Source organism: Citrus sinensis, chromosome 5 (assembly GCF_022201045.2).
Source record: "Citrus sinensis cultivar Valencia sweet orange chromosome 5, DVS_A1.0, whole genome shotgun sequence".
Taxonomy (NCBI): Eukaryota; Viridiplantae; Streptophyta; class Magnoliopsida; order Sapindales; family Rutaceae; genus Citrus; species Citrus sinensis.
The window spans coordinates 35,991,097-36,015,704 of record NC_068560.1 but is presented as its reverse complement, the minus strand read 5'-3'; the positions used below and the strand labels follow the sequence as shown (position 1 = coordinate 36,015,704).

Below are 24,608 nucleotides of genomic sequence, written 5' to 3'. Positions count from 1 at the left end.
CAAGTAACTCACAATGATTTCACCGTAAAAATTGGGAGGTCAAGTGTGAAATCTCAACAATGCAAATGCTGCTTCCATTCTGGCGGCGACCCTTTAATGAGATTGAGAATAATGAATGTATAATTATCTTACTAGAAGAATACATTGATTTTGTTGTGTGTTTAGAGAAAGTGCTCTTTCCACTGGTCCTGATTATTTGATAAGCAGGGCACCATGAAGATGACTGCTGAGCTGGTCCAAAGCTGGAATATGCTGCTTCTGAACAGCTGAAAAAGCAACCACTCATCATCTCTAAAATGAATTATCAAATTTAAAATTTTGAGCAACAGAAATGGAGCTTTTTTATTTAGCAAGTGGGGGAATTGTTAAGTTACCAAAACATACAATAATTCAATGATATAATGGGCAGTTGGGCACCCCAATGCTATTGAATCTATATTTATGTCATAATTGAGTATGCTGTTATTAAATTCATGAGTCGTGACAGGTTGCTTAAGCATCAAACTGGAGGGCTTTGAATACCATGACTAGATTGCTCCATAGTAGAGAATAACAGAGCGACTTTCTAAAGATAGTGGAGTTAATACAAGAGGGAGTGCCAAAAAGCAACATAACAGAGAATAAGTTGCCATTGAAAAATATATGCAGGAGTCTGCTTGTGAATTAAGTGAGCATGCCAAAATTAAAAAGAAGCCTTACCTTGGCCAAACTTTCAGAGTTGTTAAACAGAAATGACTGTGGTTATAACAAGATGATCAAGCGAACTATCTGGCCCAGAAACTTGAATGACTTTGCCGCTTCTTTCAAGGATTTGTTTTTCTGATCTCGAGTCCAGTGCTGCATTGAAAGTAATACAAAACATTCAACAATGAATATCAAGCAATGTCATGTTGAAACATAAAGCAAGTCAATACGTGGCAGACTCAAGCACACCTCTCCGAGCATGTTGAGCTTCTCACGGACATCTTTCAACATCTCTTCTGGATCCCCCTCCCATCTGTAGACTTCAAGCTTCCTTCCATCTAGGATCTTCTCAGATACCTAGAGATATAAGCGAAAAAAGGAAGAGTTGAGGTTTTAATTTGATTCCAGAAAAAATCTCCCCAGTTTGACATGCTTATGAAGCATGTTTAATGCAAAATCTTGCGTCTCCACACTCCAACGTCAAGATGCATTGATCAGGCTATTAGAGAAAAGATAATCAGTGGATACATCCAAAAGCATCATGTTTTGAAACAGATAGAGGGCATCAAACACAGCAATAGGTGTTATTTGCGAATATAAAAACTTTAATCATATACCGAATTGCAATGATATTTCTGTTTAATTAAAATTATTACAATAATATTTAGCTTTAATTAAAGACAATAATCAATAGCGCCTTCATAATTCTACAGATTTCCACGATTGACATGGAAATGAATTCCTTTCTAATGACAAGGGTTAGACAGGACATACAATTTTTGTGTCTTGAAGATTCTGAAAAGTCTATTTTTTTTCATCAGGATAAGTTTCCGAAAAATTATAGGGCAAAAGAGACCAACCATCAATGAAGCAGTTGCCCCAAATTTGGAAGTAAATAATCAAACAAATACACCATTTGCAAGAAAAATGTAATTTTGGATACTTATTCCCCTCAAAATTCTTTTGACTTACATAGAAATTTCAAACAATCTCAACCAGAAGAGTTTGTACATACCTGTCTTTCAATTACTTGCCCACCAGCTACATGCGAAAAGTAGATGTTGTAGAAATGAGATAAGAACAATGGGGCACTTTTCTCAGCAAGTTCCTCCAAATACTTGGCATACGAAACTCCTGGAGTGCTGGGTTCTGGAATTATAATACCCTGCTCACTAAACCATTCTAAATCTCTTGAAATTCCTTCTGATCGTTCCAATCCAGTTTTTCTGAAATAGGCATCTGTAATAAAATAAACACTTGAGATTCCAAGCACATTATAGAAGCACTTGATAGATCGCAAACAGTTCATTTAGCAAGAGAATCAACGGGAGATAACCAAATGGTTAATCAAATCTATTGTACCAAAATTATAATAAGCCCCAAAGACAACAAAAAGAAGGCCACATGAGTATAGGCCCAATAAGTAGTAACCCGGGTCGATTTTAAATAAAAAGTCCAAAGGGCAACTCTTCGGCAAAGCGCTAAAGGTAAGTTTCTACAAAAAGTAACTTAAATCCATTTTCTACAAAGAGCGACCTAGGTCCACTCTTCATAAAGAAGGACCTAGGTCCATTTTGAATAAAACGCCCAAAGGGCAACTCTTCGGTAAAGCGCTAAAGGTAAGTTTCTACAAAAAGTAACTTAGATCCATTTTCTACAAAGAGCGACCTAGGTCCACTCTTCATAAAGAAGGACCTAGGTCCATTTTGAATAAAACGCCCAAAGGGCAACTCTTCGGTAAAGCTCTAAAGGTAAGTTTATACAAAAAGTAATTTAGATCCATTTTCTACAAAGAGCGACCTAGGTCCACTCTTCATAAAGAAGGACCTAGATCCATTTTGAATAAAACGCCCAAAGGGCAACTCTTCGACAAAGCGCTAAAGGTCAGTTTCTACAAAAGCGACCTAAGTCTATTCATTATAAAGAATGACTTAGGTCCATTTTCTACGAGTAATGACCTAGATTTTCAGCATCGGAAATAACATTCTACAAAGGTTACATGCATACGAAATGCCATAAAACTAATCCTCTTTACGAGGAACCAACATAAGAGTTGAAGTGCTTGAGTCCAACGAAGAGCTCGAAATCATGACAAGTGTTCAAAGAAGACTTGTCAATGAGCAATCTTGACACGTAATGACAGGTGTCTTCATGCATGAGTTTTGCACACACTTGTCATTAAAACAATGCCACGTGTCATGATAACACCTCCACCTCATGAATCAAATTGCCTATATAATGATCAGAACGTCCCACACCAAAAGGAAGGAGAAAAGAGGGGTAACGAAATGCTGTCCTTCTCTCTTTAAATTCTCTCTCTATAATCAAAATTTGACATGCTGACTTAGCGTCGGAGGGCCATCGCCGGCAACCCCAGCACCCTTTGACAATTTCATTTCTTTTGCAGAACCATTGACAATAGAAACTTTCATGTCATAAAAAGATGATTCACAAAGCTTAATTTAGAAAGGAGTACGAAGCAAAAAGTTGGTTATTACATGTCGAGGAAAAAATTGCAACGACAAAATCTAAACCCATAAACTCTAAAATGTAAATTTGTTCGTAAATTTCTTCACAACCACTCATAGAAAAATGACAAAAGAATTAGCTCGATAATCCAATTATCTGTTATAAAAGCAGCATTCAAAACCCCAGATTTGTGACAAAATCCATCATCAGTGAATGTATGTAAATTTGAAATATCTTTATCACTTTCTTAGACCTAAAAAATGAATAGAAATAACAACACTGCACAAATACGTATGCCAAATTTTTTGGGAAGTAAGAAAATAAATAAATAAAACTTACAAGCCACGTCATTGGAATCATCAACAATGCGCTCTATAGTGTTAAAGACAAGCTGGCTATCAACCAAGTATTTAACAAACCCATCCGTGCTGGGTTTCCATGTCTCTCCATCATTATCTTGCTTTACTTCTTGTTCTTGTTCTACGTCGTCGTTTGATGAATCCTCGCAGTCACTCTTACTATTGTGAGAAGAAGGGTATTTTTTGCCCTTTAAGTTACGGAGTTTCATAGCCACAAATCTCATCTCTTCAGTGATACCTTTGCTCTCTCCTGGATACTCCCTCCTGTACCTCACCCTTTTTTTCTTTCGCATCACTGGCGGAGCACTAGTATTACTCGTGCTTCCAATCACAGCCGTTGAATCTGAGGAATCACAGCAGCACAACTCCAGGGGTAGCGAGTGATTCTTGTTTTCGCTTGCATTTGAAATCACCAGCTTCAAACTTAAACGAGATGGATGAACAGGACTATGCTCCCATAATGTGATTTTACACGGCGCCAAAGACCATAACGACGACATTTTTTTTTAATCTCGTCAGATGGGAGCAGGAACACTCCGCTGCTTTTGTAGCTAAAAAGGACTATGTTAATGTTGTCACTGGGCTAGCAAAATGGCCCATTTACATTGTGGGTTTCAGTTCCGATTTCTTTAGTCCATACATTAATCTAAAAAAGAGTCGAGTTATTGGCACCCTGCATTATTCTTACAAAATTCCCTTTAAATAAAATTATAATTAAAGACAATTAAAAATTAAACACAAATAAATTTTTTTCCAACAAATTACTTAATTCATAATCAACCCTTTAATATATATATATATATATATATATATATATATATATATATGTTACTTCCTATCTAACTAAAATAAATTGTACAAATTTAAAATAATCTATTATTCTCTTTTGATTCCTTATTGATTAAATATTTTTATACTTAAAATTACTTCAAAATTATAATTTAAAATATACGTAATTTCAGCCAATGATTAACACTAAAAAATTTATCACTCATATAACTTTTTAATTTATGTGTAGGATAATAATAAAATTGAAAATAATGAAAAAAAATCACAATAATACTTTGAGTTTTAACAATAGAACAAATCAAATGAAAATTGAGAACTTAGAAAAGTATATCTAAAAAAAGAGACTTTCAGAAAATAAAATGAATATAACTAAAACTAGAGTTTTATCAAGAGATTAGAGAGGTGTCAATAGTTCAACTTAAAAAAAAAAAAAAATGGCTACCCAATCGATGTTACCACATTTTACATTTCGTGAAATTAGGAAAAGAATAATCTTTGATCTCCAGGGCATGATTGCGGAAATGGGCCCGGTCTCTCGAAATTCTGTTATAAAAAAGAAGTAAATGAAAAGCACAGAACAGCTAAACATCAACAATCAGTGATACCTTTTCTCTCACTTTCCTCTTTGCTGCACAGCATGTACAACATTTTAAAACCTAGTGTGAAGGCCTTATCTACATTCTACATATAAAACTGAACCGGAGAGGGTGGAAACATTAATGTACAGCTTTCAGGAAAAACAAGCAGAGCTGAGAGATGAAGTACAAAAAATAATACAGGTGCAAGCTCACTTCTGCAATCAATCTAAGCAGGTAATTTATCTGGATCCAAAGGCCACACCAATCCTATAACCTGACCCTGAGCACCAACATTTGTTCCCAATAACCCACCAGAATCAGAGACCTGCTCAAAAATCTAGCTTGATCAAGGAGGTAAAGAATCAACAGGGGAGGAATTGTGAAGCATCTCCTCATGTATAATGGGCTCTCAGCTTACGCAAGAATTCTAATATTTCTGTATATGAAGGATCAGTTCGATTAACCGGTTTGCATGAATTTATATGATCTGTTGACTCTAATACCTGTTTCAAACAAAACAAAGAAACAAAGTTAAGCAATACAAGGGTTTTTATGAAGATTTGCAAACATTCAACTATATTTTTCTGCTATTCTAGACTAGGTAAAAGAAGCTGGGTTCTGCCCACTCAACCCCTGTAACTAATTAAGTCTTGGAGATTTACGCGCTACATAACTGCTATGACATTTGGTCTATAAATGTGAACTCAATTATCCATCTTATTTGAGAAAGTGCATTCACAAAATCTTTTGAAAAATGCAAATCCATAAATTCAATTAAACCACACTTACAACAAGATCCCCAAATCCAGGATATGCTGATTCAATAGGCACAATTTCCATTCGGAATGCCCATCCTCCGTAACCTTCAACAATTGGAGTTACCTTGGTCTGCAAATAATAATTAAAAAAAAAGTCTGTAAACCTTCCTAAGAAAAACATACACATGATGGCGTGCATGTCCACACAGACGGTAGTAAATTTTCTGGGATGAAGAACTGCAGATACGTTACCTCACAAAAACTAAGGACTTCAAGCACCCCTTTCTTATGAAGGTGACGGATATAATCATTGAGTTCTACCAATCTTGAAGAACCACTTCTTAACTCCCCTATCTGAGAAAAAACAAGAAGAAGAAATGCATCAGTTTATGCATAAAAAAGAAATATATAGATAACCAACAATTATGTATTAATAAAACAATAGCTTAAGTTATTGAAGATCTTGAACTAACAGTTGGTGCTGGACGAAGGACAAGGCCCATTCGCCAAGGCATGTCTGCAAGTTTGCTTCCAAAATGTGGGCAGCTATAAAACACCTAAAATCATGATACAATATCCAACTTATACAAGTCAATATTAAAAATTTATAGAATGGTCAAGTAAGAATCCAATTACTAAATGAAGAAGTGAAGCATACAAGGCCAACAGTGTTCTTTACAAAATTATCAATATTTTCAGTCTTCGCTTTATGTAACATCTGCTTGACAACCAGGCCTCCCATGCTGCAGAAAGGGCAAGCAATGCATTGTATATAAACCAAAAGAATAAGAAATTTTTTATCCAAAAATTAAAAAAAAAAAATTGTTAAGTGCTAGAAGAGAACTTATAACAATCAAGTAGTGCAACCTGTGTGTCACAAAAACAACAGGACGACTTCCAATGCCTGCAGCAACAAGCTTCTCCAGTAGCATGGTGCTGACTTCCTACACATTTCAACCATGATATTTACAAGTTTAAGTAACTATGTCAGAACAGCTAATCAACCAGACAACATTAAAAATCAACCTAACTCGGACAACCAAATCTTTCAAGTCAACAACCACAGAGGTTCAATAACAAGCTGATCAAGTTCATGAAATAGAAGTTTAGCATTTAAACATAAATTAAATTCAAACCAAAACATTCTCAGATGGTGAATGGTAATACATTATAAGCCAGTAGCTTTTAATTCATCAATCCAAACCTGAAGAGGCAGGCTAGCACCAGACCATTGTGTAAGATTTGACTGCATACAATGTAAATTAGGGGTTAGATGTGTATTAATGTGATGGACCGAACATAGAACTGAATTAAGAAACTTCAAATCAAGTGGAGATCCCAATGCATGAGGACGCTGCATTCTTAAAACAAACCTTGTATTTAAGAGTAAACATGCGAGCTTGAGGGAAGTCAGCTGAAAGCCATTCAGCTGGCCAAAATGTTCCAAACTTCCCAGCTTCCTGATCAATCTTCTCAACCAAACCTGACTTAGTTGAGTATTTGTCATCAGAAATGCGCCAAGTCTTATAAGGCCCACCACGCAGGCCATGAATAAAGACAATGTCTACCAGGGGAACCACAGACTGTGAGCTGTTCTGTGATTCATCAATGGAGCTACATGAGTCACCAACATTTGAAGCTTCAGTTTCAGGTGTAGATGGACTATTAAAATCAGTCTTACCAACAGAAGACTTACTCCTCTGAACATTGTCTCGATGTTTATCATCAGGACACTTCCAGTGGGGCAGTTCAGGATTAATTAAAAATATCATGTCATCATAACGCGGACAGCTTCTGTTTCTGTATGCTATACCACTGTCATGAACACCATCATCTGAATCTAAAGAGTCTCTTCTAGCTTGCTGATTGCAAGATACATTTAACAGTGTGGCCCTAGCATAACTTTGTGTTTTAAGGTCATTACAACCTTGGATCTTTCCATTAGCACAATCCTCGAGCCATTTACACAAAATTTCATCTGCCATAACAGCTTTCTGGATTTCAGGGAGGAGTGAAAGGACAGTTAGCAGTCGAGCTGCATGCTTCCGAATATGAGATGTAGGTGGAACTCGAACACTAGATGGATTATTTCCATCTGAATCAGATGATTCATCAGGATCATCTGAAGTCCTCTTTTGAGCCTCTACAGCTCTTGAAGCATCATAAGCTTCCATAGCAGCAAGTTTCTCATAATCATCATGTAACAGAAAGCGTCTTAGCAAGCACAAGATCCCAAAATTGGACAACTTCTTTTGACATATTGAATCTTCAGAACAAACTTCTGTAAGTGCTTTGATCCCTTTAAGGGTTGCCAGGGCAGAATCAGTAGCATCAAATTTAGATGCAGTATCTTTCTTGAGATTCTTTAATGGTCCTGTAAAAGGTTCCAGAGAAAGAAGATCCAACAGTGGGAAAGTTTCATCAGCATCAGTGGTTGTAACCAATTGCTTTCTAGCCAGATTAACAACAGCACTTGATAATTGATTAGCAGTCTGTGTAGCAAAAATGATGTTCGACTGATCAATCTGAGTCTGCAAAATTTAAGAAACAGTTTTGATCATTGGAGAGGAAATCAAGAGTAAAGAAGCCGCATTCTAGTCATAGAAGCAATAAGGATTATACTCAAAGCTGAGAACCAGATTAAAGTTTCAGCATGCAGAATCATTTTAATGAAAACACAGTCAGTGAGGGACAAGAATCTCTATACCTTCACTTTATCATTTTTAGGCTGTGAGCCATGTTTGGCAGAAGCAGTGTTGCTGGAACCCAAAATTTCATTTAGCATAACAGCCAACCACCCCTGAGAAATCGGTATTGAAGAAGGTCCGTAATCTTCAAGAATGCATGAAAGGATTTTTATGGCTGAATACCGGGTATTGTCAGAGGAAGATTTTCCAAAGACCCAAGGAAGCAATATGCCAGACCATTTCTGACTTTCTTCGAGTGATAATCGCATGTCCCCAGTAGAAATCATATCTAAAACCTTTGCCAATGTTTCTTGCACCTCTTTATGCTTTGTTGTCCGCTTAGCAGCATCTCGCATTAGCTGAAGACCTTTGTCCATCACTACCTCTTGTGCCCTAGGGCTTCTCTCTATAGAAACTAAAAAAGCAGATAAAGCCACCCGAGCCAAAGGAATATCATCATTTTTACTCGCCTGAGAAACAGTTGAAAGAAGGCTGGAGCTCCAATCAGAAACAGAATCATTTAAGGGCAGATCACGATCTTCCAACAGCAACCTAGCCACCAAACTACCATGCCACTTCACAGATCTCTCAGGCGCCATTAAAGCAGTCATGACAGCATGCCCATCTTGATCCAATTCTTGAATATGAGATCTGTTAGCTCCTGATGCCATTGCCCAATTGGCCAATGCCCAGGCAGCAAAAGGCACAGCGACATGTTGACAATGCAAGTCATCCCACAGACCAGGAACAACAGCAGAGGACAAATTGGCTTGTGATGATGAACTGTCATGCTTACTGAGCAAGGCAAGGGTTTTAGGAGTAGGTCTATCAGATTCTACTCCAACATCATCAGTATCCCCCAACTTCATAAGCCTGCTAGTTCTTGAAAGCCCTAAAACGGTTGTACCTTCAAGAATTTTAATCCCAATCCCCCTCATTCCTCTTCCACCTTCGTCATCGTCTTCATCTCTTTGCGGCTCACCAAAATGCATGCCACCTTCCTCAATCACCTCAATAACATCGGCAATATCCCTTGTTTCAGCATTTCCTGGCAGTGCTGGCTTAAAACACACCTTTTCCAAGCTATCACAGTTGGATGTGACAACATCCATAATGGCAGCAACGAGCATGCTCCTACCTTTCAAAGAATCAGAGTTATCGAATGAACTACGTCTTGAATGCTGCTCCCACAGAAAAGCTATATATCAATGGTAAAACACAACTCAGAAGAATCAACAAGATCAGACTTTAAACATTCACTAACCAAGCGCACGATGTCAATAATAAACAATGCAGAGCAAAATGAATGACACAATAATTAAGTGATGTTTTCGCTCTAGCTGAAACAAGCACTCAGATGTCTCATATACAAAGCACTTTCAAGCACTCAATATTGATTTTCATAGGACTGTATTTGAGTATTAACACCAAAATTAAAAATGAATACAATCCCAATCAAAGACAAGCACATTAATCACAGTATGCTATTTTTCTAGCGCTGGTTAACTTTAAAATGCAAATAACATAGATGTATAAACTATAAAATAAATTTCTATTAGCCAAGGATACAATTTGAATCAAAATATAGTATAATGATTCTGAAATTTTAACAAAGCAACGAACTGACCTTCTTGGACTTTGGTTGACAGGAAAAAATAAACCTCAGCAAATTAGGGACGGCACGAGGCCGCCCTAACACGTCCTTAGAGACATCAGGGTCGGCAATCAAGTAAGCAAGTGCCCTCGCCGTTTCGGCTTGGGTCCCACACCCGTCGTTTCCAAATGCCACCGTCTCCAACAACCAATCAACAACTTTCCCGCCACCCGCATCAACAATCGCCGCCCTCCTTGCCGCATTAGCCGCCGAGATATCCGCCAAAAGCGACGCAACCCTCAACTCAAACCCAGCCCTCACCTCGTGGTTCGCACTGGATAACACCGAAGTCAGAGACTGCCATAGCACCGAAGCCGCGACGCCTGTTTGCTTAACGTGGTGAACAACTCTTCTAAACGACTCGTTTGACTTGTAAATTGTGTTCTCAACCGTTGAGTAAATAGTGGTCGTGATTCTATCATTATTGTCGTCGTGACGATCGCTGGAGAGGATGGCGACAGAGGCAATGATCGCAGATAGGAGGGTGGCGGAGAGGGCAAATATGGAATTTCGGGAGAGTGAGGTGGTTGTGGAATGAGGAGAGAGGTGGTTTTCGATAACTTGTGGAGAAAGCGATGGAGGTGGAGGTTGAGGGGCATGTTGGGGATTTTTGAGTTTGTTAGAGGAGGATTCGGTCGCGTTTGGAGGAGAAGAAGAAGAAGAAATGTGGCGATTGAGAGGAAAGCGGTGGAAACGGCGGCGTATCAAACAGAGACGGAGCATTGTGTTTTTTTTTTCTTTTTTAATTTTATTTTTCTCTTCGAAGAATTTTGAATATGTTGTTGAAAAGATAAAGAAAGAATATTCTTCCGAGTCCTTGATTTATGTTGGGTTGTTTGTTTCTTGTGTGTTGCGTGCAAGTATAAAGCCTACAGGGCGTCTATGGCGGGAGGAAATTTCGCGATTTGTACGGCAAGTACGAATGTCGATAGACGCTGTGGACCGTCTATGAAATGGAACTTTTTAGGAGGGAGAAGACGCGAACCTTGTAAGAGCGGCATAGACTATTGAACTCCGGCAATGGCTATGCGTTTTTACACCACCCAAAATTTTTTATAAAACACTTTTTTTTAAAAAAAAATAGAATTATAAAAATAAATAAAGATTAATAAGTTTTTATTCTAAATAAAAATTGAATTAAACACTTAAATGAAGCATTATTTTAATAAAAAAAAATTTAATCACTTCATCTCTTAATTTATATTTATATTTTAATTAAATCTTTTTAAAAAAGATTATAACAATTTAGGGTTTTGAAAATAGAAATTAAGATTTTTAGGACCTGTAGATATTTTATAAATAAAAATTTAAAGAACTATTCTTTGGTAAAATTTTCGAGTGGGACTATTGGCACCCCTCTAAATATCTCTTAACACCTTTTTTCTTAATTAACTCCATTATAATAGTTTAAAAAATTATAAAATTCTTTTAATACCTCTATCAATAATAAACATACCCTTAAGTAAAATTTATTGTGTAAATCTCATTCTCTAATTTTTATTATTAAAACTCATTTCAACAACCAGATTTCTTCCATTTAAAAAAGGGGGGGTTTCTTTATTTCTATTGTAGCCATTAGTGGTAAGTTCCTCACCTGAAATTAAAAAAAACAACCTTTTTAATTTCTAAAATAAAAAATTATTTAACTTTTGAGTGGAGTTTAATTATAAATTATCCTATTATGTAATTTTAATAAAGGTTAAAATTGTATAATAATTAAAGGGGTTTTAAGAGGTATTTAGAGGGTGTCAATAGTCCCACTCAAAATTTTATTGGAAGGTTAATTTTAATATGTCAATTTATATTTGATTAATTAAATAGAGGGTATGTTAAGAAATAAAATTTTAAAAAAAGTTTTATAAGGATTTTGAATGAATGGAACTATTTGAATCTATCAAGCCACTCACTATACCCATTAAACTCACTCTTAATTTAAAATTTAAAATTTTATTCAAGAAATCCATCTAAACGTCCCCAATATACCCTTACTAACCCAATTAATATAATAATATGTTCTGTATAATAAATATTATACATAACATAAACAATACTCCCAATTATATTTTTAGAGCAAAAATTCCAAGTATAGTGAGCAAAGGTCAAAGCAAAACAGCTGGAGCAGCTAGTAATGGTAAAAGTGAGAGCCCTTAGTCAAGTGGTACCACTACTTTACTTTGGAAAAGAAGTGACAATTGTATCACTGTCTTTAGCTTGGACGTGTTGTTGATGCCAGAAAAATAATTAGATGTCTGCCTCGAAAAGCTTTAGTATCGATAGAAATCAAATCCAACAACCAGTATTTCAATTTGCAAAGAGTTTAGAGATGGAAATTTGTTATCTTACATTATTTACATAATATGTTGTAAGGTACATATTAATAATGTAACTTTATCTGCTACTACTGTTGCTTTCCTTGGAAAACAGCTTAAGGTTTAATTTTATCAAATCAATTAATTGAAATCATTTATTATACACATTCAATTACTTACTTTAATTTGGCATGCATCAAAGCATCAATTTAATGTGAGAACTGGCCCGCAGGAGCTGGATAGTGAGGATGCTAGACTCACAGACTACATTGCTGAGACAAGCACCGGTGGTCTAATGACCTCCATGTTAACTGCTCGAAACCAAAACAATCGTCCCCTTTTGCTGTTAGAGAGATTGTAACATTTTTAAATTTTTGGTTTGATATTCTGGAAGAAAACGGTTTGCCGTTTATGGAGAAAAAAACTAACCGTTTAATTCCAGAAAGTATGTTTTCTGTTCTAAAGAAAACGGCTAACCGTTTGGAGAAAACGGCTAACTGTTTAATTCTAGAGAGCATGTTTTCTGTCATAAAGAAAACGGCTAACCGTTTGACGAAAATGACTAACCGTTTATTTATAGAGAGCAACTTATTTGACATTCTGGAATAAAACGGTTCACCGTTAATGAGAAAAACGGCTAACCGTTTACTTTCATAGAGCGTGTTTTGTCGTCAACTGGAAAAATGGTTAGCAAGCTTGGAAATTTCAATTGTCAATCGATGCAAATTCAAACCTAAAGAGTGTTTTTGAAGAAGTACCATTTCCAATGGTGGTATTCTTTCAAATAAACATCTTCTTTATTAAAGAAAGAAAAACAATTAGATTATTATCAGATTTTGCAAGTTTCATACATGTTCCGGAAATATAATCTTATTTGCTAGATATTGTATTTAGGATTTGATATATCTTGGGGGTAATTTGCCATTAAAACTGTATAGCAAACCAAGATTGGTGAGGACAAATAAAACCTTAAAGGAAAGTGTGCAAACACGTCTCAAATCAAAAGAAATTTTCTTTGTTCTCTTTGCCTCCATATTCTTAAAATTCGTAAATTCACCAACATTTGCTGCCAAGGATATCAAACCATTTTATCTCGAAAGTAACACTGCCCTAAATCTTCCCTCAAAGGGGGTAAGTAATTGATTAAGTAACACTATTGCCAGCTGCGCTGCATATTAATTAACTTTTAACATATATACTATGAAATATGTGATTAATCTAAATTAGTTAATTCAATGGGGAACTTTGGGTTGGTTACCGCGTAATGGTTCTGTTCCATTGGTGGATGTGTTTACACAAGCCAGCACAGATATGGTTGACTTGCATACTTCTGTGGTCTTCCGAGCTCTCCATTCTGAACAAAACTATCTTAGAATTCAAGTAATCAAGCTTATCAATTATTATATATAAAGTTGCTGCTAGTTTAATTTGTAACATTACTCTTAATTAAACTAATTATGTAGATGCATGCATGACCAATGTTTGTCGTTTAAAATAAATAACTCAGGATGACACCTTATCTGGGAAGGATGCTTCAGTTGATATTGCAACAAAGGAAAACTTGGAGAAGCTCGAGCGAATTGGTGTAAGATTGTGTTGAATAAACCAGTGTCTGGGGTCAACTTAGAAAACGGTTTTGTCTGAACCAGTAGCAAATGGTGAAACTAATGCGGAGGCTCTGGAAAAGTATGGAATAAAAGCACATTACACCTAACATACATCTTTCTGGATTATATATTTAGTTCAAAGTTACTGTATCATCAGCTGCGTGCGTACATTTTCTTTTTTTTTCACCTTTCTAAATTTTTATTTCTCTCATCAATCTTCTTACAGATTTGCAAAACTACTTTCTGAGGAGAGGAGAGACCTCGTGAGTCAAAATCACCACATAATTAACAAACACAAGGCTATTTGTAAATTGTACATAATTCGACCCTGGTGGTCGGCTGAGGAGTCTACATCAAATTTATATATGTTTCGTTATTTATTTCATGCAACAAATAAAATTATTATTATTATTATTATTATTTCTTCAAGAAAAGGAAGGTGAATACGAATATCCCACAGGTGGAGTAGTGAAGTTGAGAATTCTCTCTATATATACCTGCAGCTTTCACGGAGTTTCAGCCTCAACTACAGTATATTAATTCTTCCTTATCAGTTCCATTTTTCTTTTTGTTTAAACTTACGAGTTCTTCCACTGCTTGAAAATGTGCGACTCATGAAACGGTCAAAATCAGGACTAAATTAAAGTTGATCCCCAAGTGAAGCACAACCGCTTTGGTGTGTGTATAATTTTGAAGACGAGGTTGATCCTTCACCGAAACATCACTACTAATTTGGGTCATATTGGTTGACGATCTGTGTTTGTCACTAGGAGTAGGTAATCGATCCAGAATCAAATTAAACCTTGAAAGGAGTAGTTGGCGCAATAATGCATCCAGTGGAAGCAGAGAACAAATGTGTACCGAAAGTGGAATAAAACAATTCTCGTATTCTCTCTAAAGAAGCCAATGGATTTCTACATTACAGATTAATTTCGTTGACTTGTATTGCTTTTGGTTCTTTGTTTTGATTTTCTTGCGTTATTACTTTTCTTCAATGCCTCTATGTGATGTGAGGCTTATTTTATTTGTCCTCATTAATATGTTGTATTATTTGCTATCAAATCTTAATAAATTACCAATGTATTAAGGTTTTAAAAAAACAACAATTCTCGCAAACACACCATTGCACCAGCCAGCTGGGAGCGTACGTAGCTCCTCCCTTGCCAAACAAAAACAAAACAATAGATATTTTTTTTTATGTATTACTCATTTACAATTTTAACTTATATTATAGATCATTTTATTTACAATTTTAGCGAAAGTGAACAATTAAAAAAAAAAAAAAACAGTACCAATTCATTTGAGATGAGAGATTATAATAGATTTGCAAGAGAATAAGAGATTTAATAATAAGTAGTGGCAATTGGTTAATATTTATACAAAAGAGCTTTGATGCAAAGAATAAAATTTTCTATACAAATTAATGTAAAAAAAAAAAAAAGGGGGCTGCTTGCAAATTGTCTGTAGAAATATATCATATATTAACACTTCATATAAATAATCATCAACGAATACGATAGCTTAGACTTGCTCTACCTTAATTATTGCAATAACCCTATGGGCTATGATTATTAAAAGTCATTATTCAAATCTCTTTCCCGTAAAGCGATGTAATGTTATACAATATGGTAGCTTACAAATACTTCTGTAATGTTTGTTTGTGCTCTTATAGGATCATGACAAATTAGCAGCCGCAGTGTCAAAAGCCAATTTTTGTTCTTTTTAATGGAGGAGCAAGAAATCTTCAAGAGGAAATGTATTGGACGCTATGCTACTTTCTCATTCATTCCTTATCATATGTATGTTTTAATTAATCATAATAATATATAAATTCAAGTAGCAAGTATTGAATAAATAAGGAACAATGATTCAAAAGCATCTAAGACCTTTTCATTACTTCATGCGCTTATATTATTAATTTAATTATTTTGTCACCATATATAAGATAAGCACATAGTTAGCTAGCTATTCGACAATCTGATCAATTGATTTTGTTGACCCCTATTTTTTAGCATAGCATCCTAATATTTCAAAAATACCCAAAACCCCAAGTCGTTGCAACATTAATGAAGTATTAAAAGCGAATAGAAAAGCTTTTTCATGACGTCGATCTTTATCTACAATGAAAAATTGAAAATCATACGTGTACATGCATGTATCTCAAAGTCAACGGAGTAATGTCATTCCTTTGTGAAAATTTCAGAATCTAAAAATCACAATAAATGACCGAAAGGAAAAGTCAAAATACAATAGATATTTGTATTGAAAATACAATTGAAGGAACAAAGAATTATGAGTTACAATTCCGTGTCTCATGCACCGTATCCCATTCAAATTTCATTGGGGGAAAAAAATAAAAGAGACAATCACTAGGTAGTACAGGATGAAAAATAAGTCTTCCCCGTAATTTTATTTTGACAAATTGGTTAATTATCACATAATACTACAATTAACAACATTTAAATGAACTTTATATTGTTCAATTGGTGGCTCTTGCAGCCTTTCCTTGTGGTGATCTCATGTCACGAATCCGCTTCTCTCTAGAAAGAACTTCTGCTAGTCTGCAAAATTAAATAAATAAAATAAAAAACATGAATTAGTATAAGTGTACATGCATTGAGATACATGCTAACTGATTAACAGTTACGTACCTTATGAGAGCCTCGTCATTAGTACCCTGACCACATGGCTCACACAGTCCAGTTTCGAAATTGACCTTTGTGACTGGTTTCTTCAGCAGTCTTTCACCAATTCCCACAAGACTCTCGAGGTTCTTTTTAGTGGCAACATCAACCGAAGCCTGGTCTCCAGTTAGTGTATCATCCTGGATGCGAAGATAACCGTTTTCAGAATGAAGGGCTTTAAAAGCAGTGGAAATGTGAAAGTCCGTCATGTCGCTGCTTGATTGCATGAACACATCCACCAATGGAGTCGAACTTTCACTCGACAACCAACCCAACACACCCCACTTAGCTGCTTTAAGGGCGTCGTACTTCACTTCAGTTTTTGGCGCACCAGTCCCTAACGATATCACCAGAAACCGAGTGTAATCCATTGCGTTGATTGCATAGTAGTCAGAACTTCCCCGATTGATTTCTTTGGTTACCTCGTTCAAAGCAACTAGAGTCTGAAAAATTATACATATATTATATAAGTTTTCCCTCATTGGAGAATTTTTCAAGAATTAATTAATTAAGATCGATCGAAATATATAATTATACCGGATTGTTAGCGGCAACGCCACCGTCAATGAGATCAAAACGTCTCACTTTTCCTGTGGAATCTTTGGTTTCAAAAGTATGGGCTGGAAGATAAGTAGGGGCAGCTGAAGTTGCAATGCAAATATCGGAAAGTGAGGCATCTAGGCTGGGATTTTGCTTCATCTAATAATTAAACCACAAGGAATACACGCAATCAAGTTAGAGCTTAATTATTTTAATGCTTTTTGTTTTTGGAGAGATATTGGTGAAGTTTTATGTATGGACCTCGCAGCTGGAGAAGATAGTTGGCTGGAGTTTCTTGATGTCAAAAGTTGGAATCACAACGTTTGTCAATGTCTCGTGCAGCTTTTTATTTCCTAATTTTTCCTTCACGAGTCGATGTAGATATTTGCCATCATATTTTGGCCCAGTGAGAGACTTAATCAGCTTTGTAGCAGGACCAAAGGGGCCACTGTAATACATACAATAAGGAAAATATATCAATCGAAATTAAAAGGTTTTTTTTTTTTTTTCTTTTTCCTTTCCCCCCTTCTCTTTGCCACACATGTATATCAAGATTGTTACCTAGATTGGGGAAATATTTTAGGGCAGTGATTCAGATAAAATTCCTTGATATCCTTAGCAGCAAACAGGGGGCGGTTTTGCTCATTTGGGGCCGTTAGCATAGCCGTCACAAGACCACCGGTGCTCGTTCCCGAAATCATATCAAAATAGTCTGCAATTCTTGCTTCCTCTCCGTCAAGTTTCTGTTCAAATTTCCGAACAAAAATCATTATTACTCTATTCTATAAATCTATACATCCCAAATTTCTTAATCCAAAAGACTATCCCAAATGATGTGACAATCATTAATTGGTTAGTATGAATAATATAATTAATTCACTTAAATTTTATAAAGAATTACCAGTCAATCAATAAATGATATATCATTTAGGATAAAAAAATTTGAGATGTCTGTCATTACTCTTATCTCTTAAGTAATGATACATGAAACCATATATAATATGCATGCATGCTTATGTTGTGACAATGTAATACATACTAAATCTATACTACCTGAAGCTCGGACTCTAAGAAGGCAAGGATAGTCGCAGGGATGATTCCTCTAATTCCACCTCCATCGATGCTAAGAATGGTGACAAGGTTACCAAAAGTTGGAGGTTGTATGGGTGATCTCGGAGTTTGGATTTCCATTAGAAAAACTAACAAGGTAATTCAAAAAGGATCCAGGGATATATGGATTAAGAAAGCGGGAGATTGTTCAGTTAATTGAAGTTTTTGGAGCCTTGAACTTGAGTGTCTCTGCTGAAATGATGTTGTAGTAGTACGAATCCTTAAGGAAGTGCATGCGCGGTACTTATAGATTTTTTTAATTGAACATTTTGATCCAGTATGCGCAGCTTCTCGGATGGATTCACATTAATCCAAATTCTTTCGGTTGCGTGGACTTGGATTGAGTTGGACCACATATTTTTGCCCAAGAGGGCAATTGAAAATATACATGTAGAGAAGTACAATATATGTTAATAGACGGTTAAAAGCACCATGTTGAATAGGTCAAAAATATATCATTTAGCCGTGGGTCTGGGTTCCAAATAACTAGTGGATGATGAATTTGAGAATATCCCAATTACAATTAATCTCCAGGCAGTTGCATTAACATGATTATGAAAGAATCAAAGACCAATTATATGTTGATAAGTTGACAAGTGAGTTGCCTTTCGCTAATCTTGCCTTTTTCTTCTTTTTTCTTCATTTTTTTTTTTCAATTTGTAATCCCTAAGTTCTGATCGTTTGCAATTAGCCTGGCATATCGAATTGAGGCAAGGTAATGTCAATCATTGACCTTCTATGTTTGTTCTATTTTCTTCGCCATTGCGTGATCATGCATGACTGTTAAACCTCTTCAAAAAGCGGATAATCTTATATTAATCATTGTTTTATCACGTGAATTCCATGGCCTGCGTTTAGGAGTTATCGGGCCGCCGCCATTTCGGTAGTTATCCTCTCATAAACGTCCTGGGAAGAAATAAATTGCTTAACAATAATAATATAATCTAATCATAAATTATCATACAAACTCTTTCCTATAAATTAACAATCATGCATTTATTCATATGGTTTGAATGAACAGGTCGAAGAATAAAGTAGTTACGAAAATAATTACATGGAACCTGAAATACTTTTATTCAGCTAGTTTATTATAAATGTTTGTGCAACTGTTTGTGAATGTAGCGTTATTTTATATAAGCGCCGGCTCTCGCATAATTTAATGAATTTGAAAATTACACCCCCCGTATGCGTTTCCTTCACATGGGTTGATTATTGTCTTAAATATTATTGTTAAACATTTAATAATAATAATTACAGGAAAACAATGTTCACTACCACGCAATACGAATTTTGCTCAAAGTTGAGAACCAGATTAATGTTTCAACATGCAGAATCATTTTAATGTAAACACAGTCAGTGAGGGAAAAGAATCACTATACCTTCACTTTATCATTTTTAGGCTGTGGGCCACGTTTGGCAGAAGCAGTCTTGCTGGAACCCAAAATTTCATTTAGCGTAACAGCCAACCATCCCTGAGAAATTGGTATTGAAGAATGTCCATGCTCTTCAAGATTGCGTGAAAGGATTTTTATGGCTGAATACCGGGTATTGTCAGAGGATGATTTTCCAAAGACCCAAGGAAGCAATATGCCAGACCATTTCTCACTTTCTTCGAGTGATAATCGCATGTCCCCAGTAGAAATCATATCTAATACCTTCGCCAATGTTTCTTGCACCTCTATATGCTTTGTTGTCCGCTTAGCAGCATCTCTTATTAGCTGAAGACCTCTGTCCATTACTACCTCTTGCGCCCTAGGGTTTCTCTCTATAGAAACTAAAAAAGCAGATAAAGCCACCCAAGCCAAAGGAATATCATCATTTTTATTCGCCTGATAAACAGTTGAAAGAAGACTGGAGCTCCAATCAAAAACAGAATCATTTAAGGGCAGATCACGATCTTCCAACAGCAACCTAGCTACCAAACTCCTATGCCACTTCACAGATCTCTCAGGCGCCATTAAACCGGTCATGACAGCATGCCCATCTTGATCCAATTCTTGAATACGAGATCTGTTAGCTCCTGATGCCATTGCCAGGCAGCAAAAGGCACAGCGACATGTTGACAATGCAAGTCAATCCCACAGACCAGGAACAACAGCAGAGGACAAGGCTTGTGATGATGAACTATCATGCTTATTGAGCAAGGCAAGGGTTTTAGGAGTAGGTCTATCAGATTCTACTCCAACATCATCAGTATCCCCCAACTTCATACGCCTGCTAGTTCTTGAAAGCCCTAAAACGGTTGTACCTCCAAGAATTTTAGTCCCAATCCCCCTCATTCCTCTTCCACCATTGTCATCGTCTTCATCTCTTTGCGGCTCATCAAAATGCATGCCACCTTCCTCAATCACCTCAATTACATCAGCAATATCCCTTGTTTCAGCATTTCCTGGCAGTGCGGGCTTAAAACACACATTTTCTAAGCCCTCACAATTGGATGTGACAACATCCATAATGGCAGCAACAAGCATGCCTCTACCTTTCAAAGAATCAGAACTATCGAATGAACTACGTCTAGAATGCTGGTCCCACAGAAAGCTATATATCAATGGTAAAACACAACTCAGAAAAATCAACAAGATCAGACTTTAAACATTCACCGACCAAGTACACGATGTCAATAATAACCAACGCAGAGCAAAATGAGTGACACAATAATTAAGTGATGTTTTCGCTCTAGCTAAAACAAGCACTCAGATGTCTCATATACAAAGCACTTTCACACACTCAATATTGATTTTCATAGGACTGTATTTGAGTATTAACATCAAAATTAAAAGTAAATACAATCCCAATCAAAGACAAGCACATTAATCAGAGTATGCTATTTTTCTAGTCCTGATTAACTTAAAAATGCAAATGGCATAGACATATAAGCTATAAAATAAATCCCTATTAGCCGAGGATGCAATTTGAATCAAAATATAGTATAATGATTCTGAAATTTTAACAAAGCAAAACGAGCTGACTTTCTTGGACTTTGGGTTGGTTACCTCGTAATGGTTCTCTTCCATTGGTGGATGTGTTTGCACAAGCCAGCACAGATATGGTTGACTTGCATACTTCTGTGGTCCTCCGAGCTCTCCATTCTGAACAAAACTATCTTAGAATTCAAGTAATCAAGCTTATCAGTTATTATATATAAAGTTGCTGGTAGTTTAATTTGTAACATTAATCTTAATTAAACTAATTATGTAGATGCATGCATGACTAATAGCTGTCGTATAAATTAACCCAGGATGACACCTTATCCGGGGAAGATTCTTCAGTTGATATTGCAACAAAGGAAAACTTGGAGAAGCTCGAGCAAATTGGTGAAAGATTGTTGAATAAACCAGTTTCTGGGGTCAACTTAGAAAATGGTTTTGTCTGAACCAGTAGCAAATGGTGAAACTAATGCGGAGGCTCTGAAAAAGTATGGAATAAAAGCACATTACACTCAACATACATCTTTCTTGATTATATATTTAGTTCAAAGTTACTGTATCATCAGCCGCGTACAATTTTTTTTTTTCACCTTTCTAAATTTTTATTTCTCTCATCGATCTTCTTACAGATCTGCAAAGCTACTTTCGGCAAAACTACTTTCTGGGGAAAGGAGAGTTCGAGAGGCAAAGTCACCACATAATTAATAAAAACAACGCTTTTTGCAAATTGTACGCAATTTGAGCTTGGTGATCGGCTGAGGACTGTACATGAAATTTTTTTTTTTTGATAAATTGGGGCTCAATCAAGAGATAGAGAAAAACAGAACGAGGGGTAGCAACCCCGTAAGCGTCATATAGAAGAAGGGAACTAGCCTCAATTGGTGGACTAGGGTACAAAGTAACATCAATAGGCAAAGAAAAAGCAAGGTTCGCCATGTAGTCCGCAACATAATTCCCCTCTCTGTATACGTGGGAGATAAAAACCTGCCAGTTCTTGTTGAGATACTCTTTAATAGTCGAAATAAGAGAGGAAAACTTATTGGTGAGTACTAACTGTTTAGCCAACATTTGGGTGGCACACTGTTAAGGAAGCTCATATTTGCAGTCAAGCAGAGGATCACAACAGCTTTTATAATCAGTTGCAAGTTGATGACATGTACTGCCAGCTGGCACCAGGTGGTTATGTAGCTGCTTGCACTCATACACGTGATAAGTTTGTTAATCAATTAGTAATTAGTTAGTTAGTTTTGTAACCTTTAGCTGAGCAGCTTGCATATATATACGCTTGTAATCGTTCAGTAGCAACTTAAGCTTGAGAAAATAAAAGAAGAAAGTTTTCCAGATCTCAGTTTATTTTCTTATTAGCCAAACACTCATTTTTTGTTCTTTAACTTGGTATCAGAGCCAGTCATGGCGTCTCTGAATATTGCCTCATCAAATCATACTTCGAATATGCACACAAACTCAACAAACTTCTCATTCACGTTCAATACCCCTGTGAAACTGGATCAGGCAAACTATCTGATCTGGAGGTCCCAAGTTCTAACTTCCATACGCGGCAATAGGTTAGAAAAATTCATTGATGAAAATGTCACTCCTCCTCCATCTCATGTTGCTCAAAGGATTGACGATGAACTTAGATCTGTCGAGAATCCAGATTCATCAAGCTGGAAAGCACAAGATCAAGTACTTCTTGGCTGGTTGCTATCATTGATGAGTGAAGGTATTATAAGCCTGGTGTTTAATTCGGAAACTTCTCTTGAGGTATGGAAAGGTGTTGAAACTCAATTTGGATCACAGTCAAAATCTAGACTCTTGCATTTGAGATATCTGATGAATTCTACTAGGAAAGATGATCTAAAAATTAATGAGTATTTCATTAAAATGAAGAATATTGCTGATAACATGGCTGTGGCAGGAAGTGCCTTAAGCAGTGATGATTTAATTTTGCATGTACTCTCAGGACTGGGACCAGATTATAATGCTATTGCTACCTATATTACTGGTCAAATAAGTGGTGATAAAATGAATTTGAATGAGGCTTATGCTATGTTGTTGACTCAAGAGGCTAGAATTGAGCAACAAGCACATATGCTTTTTGAAATGGACGTTAAGCACAATTTTGAAGCTAATTTAGCTCAGAACTGAGGTTTCAAGACAGGAAACTTCTCAGGTGGTAGAGGATCTGGTAATCATAACTACTTTACTGGATTAGATAATGCTGGGAATTTTGGAAATAATTACAAAGGCGGCTATGGAAGATCTGGTTTCTTTAGCAATAGTTCTAGAAATAATCATAATAACCAGTTCAGAGGATTTCAAAGTGATAATCAAAGGGGATCAGGCTCAGGAAATTGGAACAATGGTGGGGGTGGTAACAACAACTCTATCAGGCCTCAAATGAATCCTAAACCTCTGTGGAATGCTTCTAAACCAATTTGTCAAATCTGCTTCAAAACTGGTCATACTGCAAATGTTTGCTGGAAACTTGAAGAATTCTTTACCTCTGGTGCTTACAAACCTCCTCCAAACAGAAATCCCAAAGCTGCATATCTAGCTGATATGGATAGTGCAGCTGATGCCAACTGGTATCTGGATAGTGGAGTTACCCACCATCTTACCAATGACATGAGAAATATGACTGTGGCAGAATCCTTTGCAGGTAACTCTAAACTCATCATTGGAAATGGTACTGGTTTACACATAACACATGTTGGAAATGCTGTGTTAAGAATGCATAACTCTTCTGCTTATAATACACTCAAATTAAACAACATGTTTCTTGTTCCACAAATATCCAAGAATCTTATTAGCATATCTCAGCTAACCAAAGATAACAATATTGTTATGAATTTACTGATAAATCATGTTTTGTAAAGGACAAAGTGAGGAATTTGATCATACTGCAGGGCAAAGCTGAAAAAGGTTTATACAAATTGCTATTGTTTCCCTCTAATAAAGTCTCTTCTCAGTCATTTCAAAGGTCTCTTGAAGCCACTCAATCCAAAATTTCAGATGTTCCTCTGTCTATGTTTTCAGTTGTTCAGTCAGTTATCAATAATCAAACAAGCCCCTGCTTGCATACTGCAGCAGAACCTTGTATCAGTCCAAATTGTATGCTGAGTGTTTCTGTTTTGCATCAGAAACTTGGTAATCTTATTTCCAAAGTTTTAAGTCATGTAATAAACTCTTGTTCGGCTTTCAAGAATTTAAATGGAAGTCAATTTCTTGATTCATGTGATGCATGTAAAATGGGAAAAATGCATAGATTACATTTTCCAGTTTCTACTACCAAAACAAAGCATGTATTAGAAGTTTTGCACACTGATTTATGGGGACCTGCCCCTGTGATTTCAGTTCAAGGTTACAGATATTATATGAGTTTTGTGGATAATTTTTTGAGGTTCACATGGATATTTCCATTAAAAACCAAGAATGAAACACTAGCTGTCT

General features: G+C 36.1%; 3 protein-coding genes across 8 annotated transcripts; all 3 read right to left on the bottom strand.

Annotated features, from left to right (window-relative positions):
- On the bottom strand, positions 1-4,057 carry LOC102621367 (probable inactive heme oxygenase 2, chloroplastic). 3 transcript variants are annotated; one of them, XM_015528860.3, is made up of 5 exons: positions 3,493-4,049; positions 1,700-1,923; positions 934-1,041; positions 700-837; positions 1-258 (listed from the first exon to the last, which is right to left on the bottom strand). In XM_015528860.3, the coding sequence occupies exons 1-4, from the start codon at positions 4,010-4,012 to the stop codon at positions 742-744; spliced, it is 948 nt and encodes a 315-aa protein (XP_015384346.2). In that variant the 5' UTR covers positions 4,013-4,049; the 3' UTR covers positions 1-258; positions 700-741. The 3 variants fall into 3 exon arrangements, with proteins under 3 accessions (XP_015384346.2, XP_006473360.2, XP_052298800.1); XM_006473297.4 differs by having other exon boundaries at positions 1-266; positions 3,493-4,047; XM_052442840.1 differs by lacking the exons at positions 1-258; positions 700-837 and having other exon boundaries at positions 1,041-1,183; positions 3,493-4,057.
- A 721-nt stretch (positions 4,058-4,778) lies between these two features.
- LOC102620625 (uncharacterized) lies at positions 4,779-10,997 on the bottom strand. 4 transcript variants are annotated; one of them, XM_006473294.4, is made up of 10 exons: positions 9,952-10,996; positions 8,345-9,505; positions 7,011-8,168; positions 6,842-6,883; positions 6,505-6,581; positions 6,296-6,380; positions 6,111-6,194; positions 5,890-5,991; positions 5,669-5,767; positions 4,779-5,382 (listed from the first exon to the last, which is right to left on the bottom strand). In XM_006473294.4, the coding sequence occupies exons 1-10, from the start codon at positions 10,699-10,701 to the stop codon at positions 5,272-5,274; spliced, it is 3,669 nt and encodes a 1,222-aa protein (XP_006473357.2). In that variant the 5' UTR covers positions 10,702-10,996; the 3' UTR covers positions 4,779-5,271. The 4 variants fall into 4 exon arrangements, 3 of the variants coding, with proteins under 3 accessions (XP_006473357.2, XP_015384345.2, XP_024951854.2); XM_015528859.3 differs by having other exon boundaries at positions 8,345-9,522; positions 9,952-10,100; XM_025096086.2 differs by having other exon boundaries at positions 8,345-9,462; positions 9,952-10,099.
- A 5,128-nt stretch (positions 10,998-16,125) lies between these two features.
- Positions 16,126-18,424, bottom strand: LOC102619297 (patatin-like protein 2). Its single transcript, XM_052440819.1, has 6 exons — positions 18,172-18,424; positions 17,680-17,861; positions 17,380-17,566; positions 17,116-17,277; positions 16,546-17,021; positions 16,126-16,455 (listed from the first exon to the last, which is right to left on the bottom strand). The coding sequence occupies exons 1-6, from the start codon at positions 18,307-18,309 to the stop codon at positions 16,374-16,376; spliced, it is 1,227 nt and encodes a 408-aa protein (XP_052296779.1). The 5' UTR covers positions 18,310-18,424; the 3' UTR covers positions 16,126-16,373.
- Between the last annotated feature and the right edge of the window lie 6,184 nt (positions 18,425-24,608).